The 12,831-nt window shown below is 41.0% G+C and overlaps 1 protein-coding gene across 2 annotated transcripts in view; it reads right to left on the bottom strand.

The window, feature by feature from the left end:
* XRRA1 (X-ray radiation resistance associated 1) overlaps positions 1–12,831 on the bottom strand; it is an 80,411-nt gene that overhangs the window by 41,712 nt on the left and 25,868 nt on the right. For both annotated transcript variants that reach the window (XM_061202865.1, XM_061202863.1), the window contains one exon: positions 136–264. In XM_061202865.1, coding sequence (XP_061058848.1) covers positions 136–264 — 129 coding nt within the window. The remainder of the gene's footprint in view (positions 1–135; positions 265–12,831) is intronic.

Here is a 12,831-nt window from a genome sequence, read left to right as displayed (position 1 = left end):
CCATGGCCACACAGCAGAGATAAGTGATGGAGCTGGGATTTAAACCCAGGTATTTTGGCTTCCAGAGCAGCACTCAAGGTGTGAGCAAGGCTGGGGGTTATAGAGGGCCCTGCAGAGAGAGGCTTGTAGCTTTACCTCCTGAGCCCAGCCAGGCTGGCAAAGCAATTGGGGTTGGAGAGTTTGTTGTCATCCAGCATCAGTGTCTCTAGCGCCGGGAACCTCAGGATGTACCTCTTGCTGGTCAGCGATGTTACGTATGCCTCCCTGTGGGTGCAAAGACCTTGGGTAATGAACAAGGGCAGGGGACAAGCTCTACCATTCCCAGGAAGAAATGGAGGATAGGAAATCAATCAAGAGGCCTAACCAGCTTGGGAACTTCTCTAGTGCCCAAGAGTGGTCTCCGCAGTGAGGGATCAAAAGGTGTAATTCCCTCTTCAACTGACGCCCTTCCCCAAACCCCACTCACACATACAATCTTTTGTATGGAGAAAGGTTGCACATATTCACTGATGGACTCAGTGAGACCAGTTTGCAGCAGGATGGAGGGACACTAGTAATGTTCATGGAAAACACCAGGGTGACAGAGTTAGGGGAAGCGTTCTGTAGGAACAACACTACACAATTTTGGGTCAGGGCAGACCCCCAAGTATGCTGTGTCACCCCAAGAAGTGGTAACCATGGAAGTACCAGGAGACAATGCCCTTGGCAGAGATTAAGTGGGGTAAGGTAGGATGGATGAAGGGCACCATCCCTAGCCACAGTGAGGCTCTCCTCTAAAGTGACTTTGTAAAGTACACACATCAGTATGGAATTGGGAAGTCTTTTCTTAAATTCAAACTCTCTGAGGATTCCCAGAAACACTTGAGGGTGGGATTTAACAGGCTGAGGTCCTGAATCACACAGGTGGGGCAGGAAGTGGTGGCATCATTGATGGTGGTACTACCATCAATGATGTGACCTCATTTGTGTCCCCAGGTGGATGAGGCCTAGGTATTTACTTTTACGCACACAAAAGGCAGATGACTCACATCGTGTTTTCATTCCTCCCTCCAACTCCATCCTCTGTATACACAAAAACAAACACATAGGGATATCCAGTCACAAAACACACATACACATATGTAAATCACAGACGTGCCTACAATAAGAGGACAGGAAAGCAGCCTTTCTTCCGAGCCTACTGCATTCCTGGAATTGTTAGCTGTTTTATACATGTCATCTTAGAATAGCACTGAGGACTGGTGTTATCCATCTCCTTTTCAGATGAAGAAATTCAAACTCAGAGTCACTTGCCCAAAATCTCACAGCCAGAAAGTGGTAGAGCTCAAACTCGACTCCAAACCCCAGGCCCTTTCCACTGCAGCACCCGCCTCTAACATCACATCTTCAAGCTCTCTGTGGATTAAAGGGTGGGGAAGTGGAAGGGTAGCTGTTGGCTGGGCTGGAGAGAACTTGACAAAGGTAGGCAATGAGTTCAAAAGTCCAAAAGGACTGTAAGAGTACACCTAAAGGCAGGAATATTTCAAAGATGAATTTAGAGACAGCATATAGCCAGCCGTGTAGTCATTCATTCATTCACACTCATGAATTTCTTCAACACGTATTTGTGGAGCCAGGGACTGGGAGTACAAAGAGAAAAAGAATACATCCCCCTCTCAAGGTGCTTATTAGAGTCTCATGGAGGAGATGGATGCACAGCACACAGTGAGACAAATGCTACAGCAGAGGCAGGCATGAAGCGTGATGGGAGTCACCCACCCCGGTGGGGAGGACCCAGGGAAGGCAGTGTTTAAGCTAAACCATGAAGAATGGAGAGGGAGGGAATTCCCTGGCAGCCCAGCGGTTAAGGGTTAAGACTCCATGCTCCTACTGCTGAGGGCCCGGGTTTGATCTCTGGCTGGGAAACTAAAATCCCATAAGCTGCACAGCGTGGCCAAAAAAAAAAAAAAAAAAAAAAAAAGAATGGAGAGGGAATTTGCCATGTTCTTAAGAACTGCGAGAGAGGGAGAGGAACAGGAGAAAAATCATTGCTTTGTGGCTGGAGCTGTAATATTTTTAGGAGCTCTGGCCGGTCAAGTGTGGCCCACCACGGGGCCCAGAGAGAGACAGATGCTCACCCGTAAAGACAAATGGAGCGAGTCACAGGGACGAGCATATGTGAAAGCTGAGAGACAGAACTTCTGGGCTGTTCCACAATGCTCAGGACCTACATTCAGTACGTCCCTAAGGCATGGTTGTTAGATGCCCCATTGTTCTTATAGTAAATTCCTCCTTTTTTGTTACTCTAATATTGATGGATTTCTGTAGATTATAACCATGATAGTTCTGACTAAAAAAAAGGCACAGGTCAGATATGGTTTCTGAAAGAGCCCTGGCAAGGTGTGGGGGAAGAGGCTTGAAGTCCAAAGACCAGAGAAACTCTACAGAGAAGGAAAGAAGCCTTTAGTTCATGGTACTTTTCAGGGTCATGGATGACTCTTTTCCTCTTCCTGAAAGGACCAACTTTCATACACTGACGTTTTAATCTACCTGAAAGCCATTACAGGACAGTGCCCAGAAGCTCTGTTGATTTATAAATAACTGGCCAATCTTTATTTTACTCCAGTGGAATATGAAACAGCTAAGAAATAAGCCTTCAAAAAATTCCTCTTAAGCCCCGTAACAAACCTTTTTAAAGTTCAACTCTAATTATAACATAGAGAAGTTTCATTCTGTCTCTAAAATAGATGTCTTAAAATAGGGGGGCCATCAATAGGTAGGTGAGGAAGACAAGATGCAAAGCTTCACAGGAAAGCATCAGATTCCCCCAGTGAGCCCTTCCCGTGGCAGTTTTGGGAGAAGAGCTTTTTGAAGTGGCAGGAGTCTGTTAGTAATGGAGAAACCGAGGTTTCCAGCTGTTCAGAGTAGTGCTATTTTTATTATACCTTCTCTTGGCAAAAGGAATTGATACGATTTAAAATCTGATAGCTTTAATGGAATTTTTTAGCAGGTAAAAGTATGCCCCAGTGGTTGGATTCCCGTTTAGGAATGGGAACTCGTGTCCCATATTAGAAAAAGCATGGGAGTGGGGATCAGGAGCCCTGGGCTCTGGTTCTGGTGGTGCTGCTGCTTTGCTTGCTGTGTGATTTCTAGTTGGTGTCAAGCATCTCTGGGCCCAGTCAGTTCCTCCCTCTATCTATATGATGGAAGAGGATTTCTTTTACCTTACATTGTAAGACTTTGGATTAGGCTAAAATTATTGTTCAACAGACTAGACCAAGGACTATAGCAAACAAGACGAAATTTAGCAAACACTAATGTTTGTTCAAATTCAGTTCAGCTTCTGTGATAAGATACAGAAAACCCACCATGCAAACACAGGATGAGGGGGACATGGCTTAGCAGCTTGCTTGTGTAAGAAAGGACTTATGATGTGGCTGCTAAAAGCTAGTGCTCTTCAAGTGGCATTATTAGGAATATAGTGATGAGAAAAAAGGAGGTCACAATGTCCCTCTGCTCTGTGCTGGTCAAGCCTGAGAGCCGACTCTTGAGGTCCAAGGGGGAAAGGGAATAGGCCTAATGGGAGAGGCAAAGTATCAGCTGTCAGTCAAAACAAATAAGAGAGCAGTCTAAAGATGGAGTAGGTCAAATATGATTCCCCTAACTCACCCAGACAGACTGTGATCTACCCGGAAATGGAGATATAAATAGTTCAGAATAGATGAGGTATGTTGTGAAATGGAAAAAAGGAAGGAGAACAGAGGATGGAGAAGTAGGCAGAGTCAAGTCGTGAAAAGCCTTGTAATCAATGTTAATGGAGTTTAGAATGTTGGGAAGCTGCGGAAGGATTTTAAGCAGGGCGGTGATAGAATCAGATGTGCATTTTAGAAACATCACTCTGGCTGACGGTGAGGAGGATGGACTGGGAGGTGAGAAACTGGAGACTGAAACCAAACAGGAGGATAACAGAAAAGGGCAAGTTTAAGAAAAATTTGGGAAGTACAATTCACAGAATCTGGCGACTGAATGGATGTGCAAGGTGAGGAAGGAAAGAATTCAGGCTGCTGACCGTGTTTCTAGCCTGCACAACTGCACAGCAGATGAAGAGCAGTGCCCACCACTAAGGACAGGGACGCAGGAGGAGGAGATGTTGGCATGGGCATGTGTCTGATGAGTTTGGTATGATAAGCAGGATACATGGGCGTATAGCTCAGAAGACAGAAGTGAAGTAGAGAAATAACTAAGACTTGGGAAGGGATGAGACGACTAAGAAAGACTGTAAAGATTAAGAAAAACAGTGGGTTGAGAGTGGACAATGGGGGACCACCAAGATTTAAGAGATTGGCAGAAAAGGGGAATCCATAGAGCATATTGAGTGTGGACAGATGTGCAGGGAGGAAATGACAATAGTAGTTGTCTGGAGTCTCATCGCTTTCAAAGGATAATTATTTCAGTTGTAAGCAGGAGTACATTTATTCTCCTGATGTAAGCAGGAGTAAGCAGGAGTACATTTATTCTCCTTTTCTTATATGTAAAGAACTAGGAAGTGCAGAGTGGTGGAGACTTGCCTTACTTTATGTAATAAGACTTTCCACTTGAAAACAACTAGAATGATGAATAAAGTATAAAAAGAAAAAAGACCCATCATTTAGAGCTACCATATGATCCAGTAATCCTGCTCCTGGGCATATATCCAGAGAAAAACCATACTTTGGAAAGATACATGCACCCCAATGTTCATTGCAGCACTATTTACAACAGCCAGGACATGGAAGCAACCTAAATATCCATCGACAGATGAATGGATAAAGAAGATGTGGTACATATATACAATGGAATATTACTCAGCTATAGAAAAGAACAAAATAATGCCATTTGCAGCAACATGGATGGACCTAGAGATTACCATACTGAGTGAAGTACGTCAGAGAAAGACAAATATCATATGGTATCACTTATATGTGGAATCTAAAAAAAGAGTACAAATAAACTTATTTACAAAACAGAAACAGAGTCACAGATGGAGAAAGCAAACTTATGGTTACCAAGGGGGAAAGGAGAGGGGAGGGATAAATTGGGAGATTGGGCTTGACATATACACACTACTATATGTAAAATAGATAACTAATAAGGCCCTACTACTGTATAGCACAGGGAACTCTACTCAATACTCTGTAATGACCTATATGGGAAAAGAATCTAAAAAAGAGTGGATATGTGTATATGTATAACTGATTCACTTTGCTGTACACCTGAAACTAACACAACATTGTAAATCAACTATACTCCAATAAAATTTTAAAAATAAATAAATAAAACCATGTAAGAGATGCAAAGACAGTAAGGAAGTAGTGTGCCACATCTAAAACTCCAGAGACAGAAACTGAGCACAAGAAGCCACTTTTGTCTTAAGGATATTTGCTATCTTATACAAAGAGAAGGCAGGCATGTAATTGGAGACCCCTCACGTGAATCTGGGATCCTAAAGAGAGGTACCCTCAGGACAGAGTGAACCAGAACTAAACCCATTCCCCTCATCCCACAACCAGGGGAAAACTGCCTTGGAGTGAACAGAGAAGGGGAGGGGCGAGGGCAGGCTGGTCCTCTTGAAAACTCTAGCCCAAATTTGGATTGTCAGAGTGGTTCATAAAATATCCAACTAGTTTAGTTTAGTTTAAAATGGTTCCATACCAGGCACCTAGGCACCTGGCCAAAATAAATGGAAAGGCTTTGGGTCCTGCAGACTAAATAACGTGAGGCAACTCTCCCCTAAGTATAAACTATAAAATCCAGACAAAATATATACATTAAAAATAATCTTAAGACATCTGGGAACTAACAAGCTGTGAAAAGTTGGGGGACCAAGATTTAGAAGAAGGAGGAAACCCAAAGGGATTCATGTACCATTTGGGGCCACTTTTCCCCTACGGCTCCCTGTTAACTACAGAAGTGGGTGAGAGGCTAAGAAGCTGAGCAGAGATTCTGACAACCTTGTTAGCCCAGGAGGCCAAAAATTGGAGTCCAGGGTGTGCTACAGAAAGGGAGCCCTAATCAACTGCCCCTGTTTTAAGTTAGGGCAGTGGAGGACTAAATCCTAGGAGGAAGTGTGAACTAGAAACAGTGTGTTCCTTGCAGGGATTGAAGACTAGCATCAAACAACTTCAATTTCTGTAAATGAATTAAGATGATTTGGAATTATTGGTGATCTATATAACCAAAAACTCTAGATCTGGTGAGAAAAAAAAAGTGATTTGAGTTGCCCGAAGGGAGAGTCATGGTCTCTCATTCAGTTCCTGACTATTTACATTTAAATTAAAACTAATTAAACTTAATAAAATGAAATATTCAGCTCCTGAGTCACACTAACCACATTTCAAGTGCTCAATATGACTAGTGGCTACCATACTGGACAATGCAGATATAGAACATTTCAACATTACAGAAAGTTCTAATGAACAATGCTTTCAAGGATTACTAGTTACTAGAAAATATCTGCAAATTGGTGTTAATGTCTGGGGATATGAAAGGCATGGGTGGCCCACCATGCAAAGTGGGGGATTGTGAAGATCTGATGGGAGAATGGAAATTTAGCCTGTGAATGGACCCAGTGAAGTCACAAACCTACTGTGTGGTTATATCCCCAGTTCCTGAATGTATAAATAGACATACTAAGCAACTGACAGAATAACCACACTTTTTTTACTGACCAACAAAGCGAGGGCTATTATAATAGGAGGGGCCAAATTGAAGCCCTAGGAATTTTGCTTCCAAAACAGTAAACCAAAAATAATTCCACAACCCTGAGGTAATTGCAGAGATTACTGCAAACACTAAAGACTGGAAAGGTAGAAGGATAATGAGTCCTATGACATCCCTGTTTAACTTGTTTATTTGGCTTGTGCAGAAGACAGGTCTTGAGTAATTACTGAAGATTACTATCAACTCAATCAAGTGGTGATTCCAATTTCAGCTGCTGTTCCATATGTAGACTCTTCTTACTGTAGCACATCCCCTAGCACTTGTGATACAGCTAAGGACGTGCCAGATGTTTCTTTCTCTTTATCAATGAACAAGAACTACCAGAAGCCGTATGCTTTCGCCTGACAGGGACAGCAGTATACCTTTGTCCTCTTCTCTGGGGGCTACATCAACTCTTTAGCCCTATTATAATCTATTGCACAGGGATCTTGATTATTTTGGTATTCCACAGAACACCATGTTGATTGGAGCTGATGGGCAGGAAATTCAAATACCTCAGATGCCTCAGTATGGAATGTGCCACAGGATGGAGGTAAACCTTGTAAAAATTCAAGGAACTGACACCCTGATTAATTTTCTTGATGTCCAGGTATCTGGAGCATGTTTGAATATACCTCCAATGTGAAAGACACCTTTCACCACCTGCTACTAAGAAAAAGGCACAAAGCTTTGTTGGCCTTTTTTGATTTGGGCAGCTACGCATAAAACATTTGTGCTAGTCTGATCCATTTACTGAGGCTGCCAGTTTTGTGTGGGATCCAGAGCAAGGCAAGGCTCTGCAACAAGTCCAACTGCCACGCAAGCTGCTCTTTGGGCATTAAGTCTTTGGCCAAGGGCATTGGGTGTTATTACTCGGTAGGTCCAGCTGTGCTCTAAATGTCTAAGGCTGCATAGATAGGGTTACCACACACCCTGGTTTTCAAGGACAGTCTGAGTTTTCACCTGTTATCCCAAAATAATTAATAGTGGTACTTTTCTCTCTCAACTATGTCTTGGTTTGGATGATAAATTAATGGTTGCTCATTCTATGAATAGAACCTTTTAAAGGCACCAATTACAGAAACATTTTTGAGCAAAGTTATGCTCTATTCTGCAGACTATTTTCCTTATGATAAACAGTTTCTGGCTTACTACTGCATGTTGGTAGAGACTGAACACCTGAACATGGGACACCAAGGTGACCATGCCTCCTGAGCCGTTCAACATGAACTGAATGTGCAGAACTCCCTCATCAAATGAAAGCAACATTGGAGATCAGGCTCAAGCAAATCTGGAAAAGTTGCATGAACTAATATTGCTTAGATTCCTGTGATACCTACTCCTGCTGTACTGTTACTTCTCCATCAACCCATAACAAACGTCCTATGACCATTGGGTGTAGGAGAAAAATCTGCAGCTAGGTTTACAAATGATTTTGCATGATATGCTGATACTAACCAAAACCAGACTGTTGCAGGATTATAAGTCCATACAAAGGTGGCTCTGAAAGACAGGGGAGGGGAAATCCTCCCAATATGTAAAACCTATAGCAACATATCTGATTGTTCATTTTCCTTGGTTGGCGAGATAGCCAGAAGTACAGGTCTATGCTGATTCATGGGCAGTGGTTTAGTTGAAGAGTCAAAGTTTGGAAAAAATAATGTAAAACTGCTGACAGGGAGGTCTGAGGGGAAATCATATGAACAGACCTCTCAGGATAAACAGGATGTGTAAGGACTATTTCTATCCCATGTGAATGCTCCCAAAGACTTCCACTGCAGAGGAGACTCTCAGTGATCAGGTGGACGAGATGACCCATTCCATGAATGTCAGCTGGATACCCTGGTGCTTGCAAAATGGCCTTGGCAGCAGGGAAGGAGGCTACACACTGCCCCTCAACAAAGCACATCTGCCTACCACCCTTGCCAAGCACCTGCAGAGGCCAATGCTGAAACCCTAACATGGCACCATTTCTGGGAGGATTAGCCAGTCACCCAGTAGGAGGATGACTACAGTGCACACCTGCCTTCATAAAAGGAGCAGTGATTTTTCTCTTACTGAAATAAATATGTATTTGAGATATGGATTTTCCATCCCTGACCACAATGTTCTGCCAGCATCACTATCTGTGGACTTCGAGAATGTCTTATTCATTATCCTGGTAGCGCACATAACATTGCTTCTAAGCATGGAACACATTTCATGGCAAAGAAGTACAACAATGGGTTCATAGACATGGAGTTTAATTTTTTACCATGTACTCCATCACGCAGAAGTAGCTGACCTAATAGAATGGCAAGATAGTCTTTTGACAACTTATTTATTGCACTAGCTAGCAGACTACCCACTGTGAGGTTGGGGTGCGGACTTACAGAATGGAGTGTCACACAAACTAGCAACCAAGACTGATGCTGTTTTTCTCACAACCAGAGCATAAGGGCCTAGGAATGAATGAATGAAAATGAAAGCAGCTCCTCTTATAATTATACACAACAATCCACTTGCAGCTTGTAATTCCTGCAGCTTTGAGCTCTTGAGTTAGAGGTCTTAGTTTCTTAGGGAGGAACACTTTTACAGGGGACACAAGAATAGTTCCACTTAACGGGAAGTTAAGTTTACTACTGGCCACCTGGGCTCCTCATTCCACTGAATCAACAGGCAGGAAAACAGGGGTTTATTATATTGGCTAGGTGACTGATATTATCAACAATAGGTATGATTGCTGCTATACCTTGAGGGCAAAAAGGAATATGTTTGGAATCCAGGGAATTATCTGGTGTTCTTCTTTTTTTTTTAATCATCTTTAATTTCTTTCATCAGTGTCTTATAGTTTTCTGCATACAGGTCTTTTGTCTCCCTAAGTAGGTTTATTCCTAGGTATTTTATTCTTTTTGTTGCAATGGTAAATGGGAGTGTTTCCTTAATTTCTCTTTCAGATTTTTTATCATTAGTGTTTAGGAATGCAAGAGATTTCTGTGCATTAATTTTGTACCCTGCAACTTTACCAAATTCATTGATTAGCTCTAGTAGTTTTCTGGTGGCATCTTTAGGATTCTCTATGTACAGTATCATGTCATCGGCAAACAGTGACAGTTTTACTTCTTCTTTTCCAATTTGGATTCCTTTTATTTCTTTTTCTTCTCTGATTGCCATGGCTAGGACTTCCAAAACTATGTTGAATAATAGTGGTGAGAGTGGACATCCTTGTCTTGTTCCTGATCTTAGAGGAAATGCTTTCAGTTTTTCACCATTGAGAATGATGTTTGCTGTGGGTTTGTCATATATGGCCTTTATTATGTTGAGGTAGGTTCCCTCTATGCCCACTTTCTGGAGAGTTTTTATCATAAATGGGTGTTGAATTTTATCAAAAGCTTTTTCTGCATCTATTGAGATGATCATATGGTTTTTATTCTTCAATTTCTTAATATGGTGCATCACATTGATTGATTTGCATATATTGAAGAATCCTTGCATCCCTGGGATAAAACCCACTTGATCATGGTGTATGATCCTATTAATGTGTTGTTGGATTCTGTTTGCTAGTATTTTGTTGAGGATTTTTGCATCTATATTCATCAGGGATATTGGTCTGTAATTTTCTTTTTTTGTAGTCTCTTTGTCTGGTTTTGGTATCAGGGTGATGGTGGCCTCACAGAATGAGTTTGGGAGTGTTCCTTCCTCTGCAATTTCTTGGAAGAGTTTGAGAAGGATGGGTGTTAGCTCTTCTCTAAATGTTTGATAGAATTCACCTGTGAAGCCATCTGGTCCTGGACTTTTGTTTGTTGGAAGATTTTTAATCACAGTTTCAATTTCATTACTTGTGAATGCTCTGTTCATATTTTCTACTTCTTCCTGGTTCAGTCTTGGAAGGTTATACCTTTCTAAGAATTTGTCCATTTCTTCCAGGTTGTCCATTTTGTTGGCATAGAGTTGCTTGTAGTAGTCTCTTAGGATGCTTTGTATTTCTGCAGTGTCTGTTGTAACTTCTCCTCTTTCATTTCTAATTTTATTGATTTGAGTCCTCTCCCTCTTTTTCTTGATGAGTTTGGCTAATGGTTTATCAATTTTGTTTACCTTCTCAAAGAACCAGCTTTCAGTTTTATTGATCTTTGCTATTATTTTCTTTGTTTCTATTTCATTTATTTCTGCTCTGATCTTTATGATTTCTTTCCTTCTGCTAACTTTGGGTTTTGTTTGTTCTTCTTTCTCTAGTTCCTTTAGGTGTAAGGTTAGATTGTTTATTTGAGATTTTTCTTATTTCTTGAGGTATGCTTGTATAGCTATAAAATTCCCTCTTAGAACTGCTTTTGCTGCATCCCATAGGTTTTGGATCATCGTGTTTTCATTGTCATTTGTCTCTAGGTATTTTTTGATTTCCTCTTTGATTTCTTCAGTGATCTCTGGTTATTTAGTAACGTATTGTTTAGCCTCCATGTGTTTGTGTTTTTTATGTTTTTTTCCCTGTAATTCATTTCTAATCTCATAGTGTTGTGGTCAGAAAAGATGCTTGATATGATGTCAATTTTCTTAAATTTACTGAGGCTTGATTTGTGACCCAAGATGTGATCTATCCTGGAGAATGTTCCATGCGCACTTGAGAAGAAAGTGTAATCTGCTGTTTTTGGATGAAATGTCCAGAAATATCAATTAAATCTATCTGGTCTATTGTGTCATTTAAAGCTTCTGTTTCCTTATTTATTTTCATTTTGGATGATCTGTCCATTGGTGTAAGTGAGGTGTTAAAGTCCCCCACTATTATTGTCTTACTGTTGATTTCCTTTTATAGCTGTTAGCAGTTGCCGTATGTATTGAGGTGCCCTATGTTGGGTGCATATATATTTATAATTGTTATATCTTCTTCTTGGATTGATCCCTTCATCATTATGTAGTGTCCTTCCTTATCTCTTGTAACAGTCTTTATTTCAAAGTCTATTTTATCTGATATGAGTATTGCTACTCCAGCTTTCTTTTGATTTCCATTTGCATGGAATATCTTTTTCCATCCCCTCACTTTCAGTCTGTATGTGGCCCTAGGTGTGAAGTGGGTCTCTTTTAGACAGCATATATATGGGTCTTGTTTTTGTATCCATTCAGCAAGCCTGTGTCTTTTGGTTGGAGCATTTAATCCATTCACGTTTAAGGTAATTATCGATATGTATGTTCCTCTGACCATTTTCTTAATTGTTTTGGGTTTGTTTTTGTAGGTCCTTTTCTTCTCTTGTGTTTCCCACTTAGAGAAGTTCCTTTAGCATTTGTTGCAGAGCTGGTTTGGTGGTGCTGAATTCTCTTAGCTTTTGCTTGTCTGTAAAGCTTTTGATTTCTCCATGGAATCTGAATGAGATCCTTGCCGGGTAGAGTAATCTTGGTTGTAGGTTCTTGTCTTTCATCACTTTAAGTATATCATGCCACTCCCTTCTGGCTTGTAGAGTTTCTGCTGAGAAATCAGCTGTTAACCTTATGGGAGTTCCCTTGTATGTTATTTGTCGTTTTTCCCTTGCTGCTTTCAATAATTTTTCTTTGTCTTTAATGTTTGCCAGTTTGATTACTATGTGTCTCGGCGTGTTTCTCCTTGGGTTTATCCTGTATGGGACTCGCTGCACTTCCTGGATTTGGGTGGCTATTTCCTTTCCCATGTTAGGGAAGTTTCCGACTATAATCTCTTCAGATATTTTCTCTGGTCCTTTCTCTCTCTCTTCTCCTTCTGAGATCCCTATAATGTGAATGTTGTTGCATTTAATGTTGTCCCAAAGGTCTCTTAGGCTGTCTTCATTTCTTTTCATTCTTTTTTCTTTATTCTGTTCTGCAGCAGTGAATTCCACCATTCTGTCTTCCAGGTCACTTATCTGTTCTTCTGTCTCAGTTATTCTGCTATTGATTCCTTCTAGTGTAGTTTTCATTTCACTTATTGTATTGTTCATCTCTGTTTGTTTGTTCTTTAATTCTTCTAGGTCTTTTTTAAACATTTCTTGCATCTTCTCGATCTTCGCCTCCATTCTTATTCCGAGGTCCTGGATCATCTTCACTATCACTATTCTGAATTCTTTTTCTGGAAGGTTGCCTATCTCCACTTCATTTAGTTGTTTTTCTGGGGTTTTATCTTGTTCCTTCATCTGG

Source organism: Eubalaena glacialis, chromosome 10 (assembly GCF_028564815.1).
Source record: "Eubalaena glacialis isolate mEubGla1 chromosome 10, mEubGla1.1.hap2.+ XY, whole genome shotgun sequence".
Taxonomy (NCBI): domain Eukaryota; kingdom Metazoa; phylum Chordata; class Mammalia; order Artiodactyla; family Balaenidae; genus Eubalaena; species Eubalaena glacialis.
The sequence above is the reverse complement of the archived record's forward strand: the minus strand, read 5'-3'. Positions and strand labels throughout refer to the sequence as shown.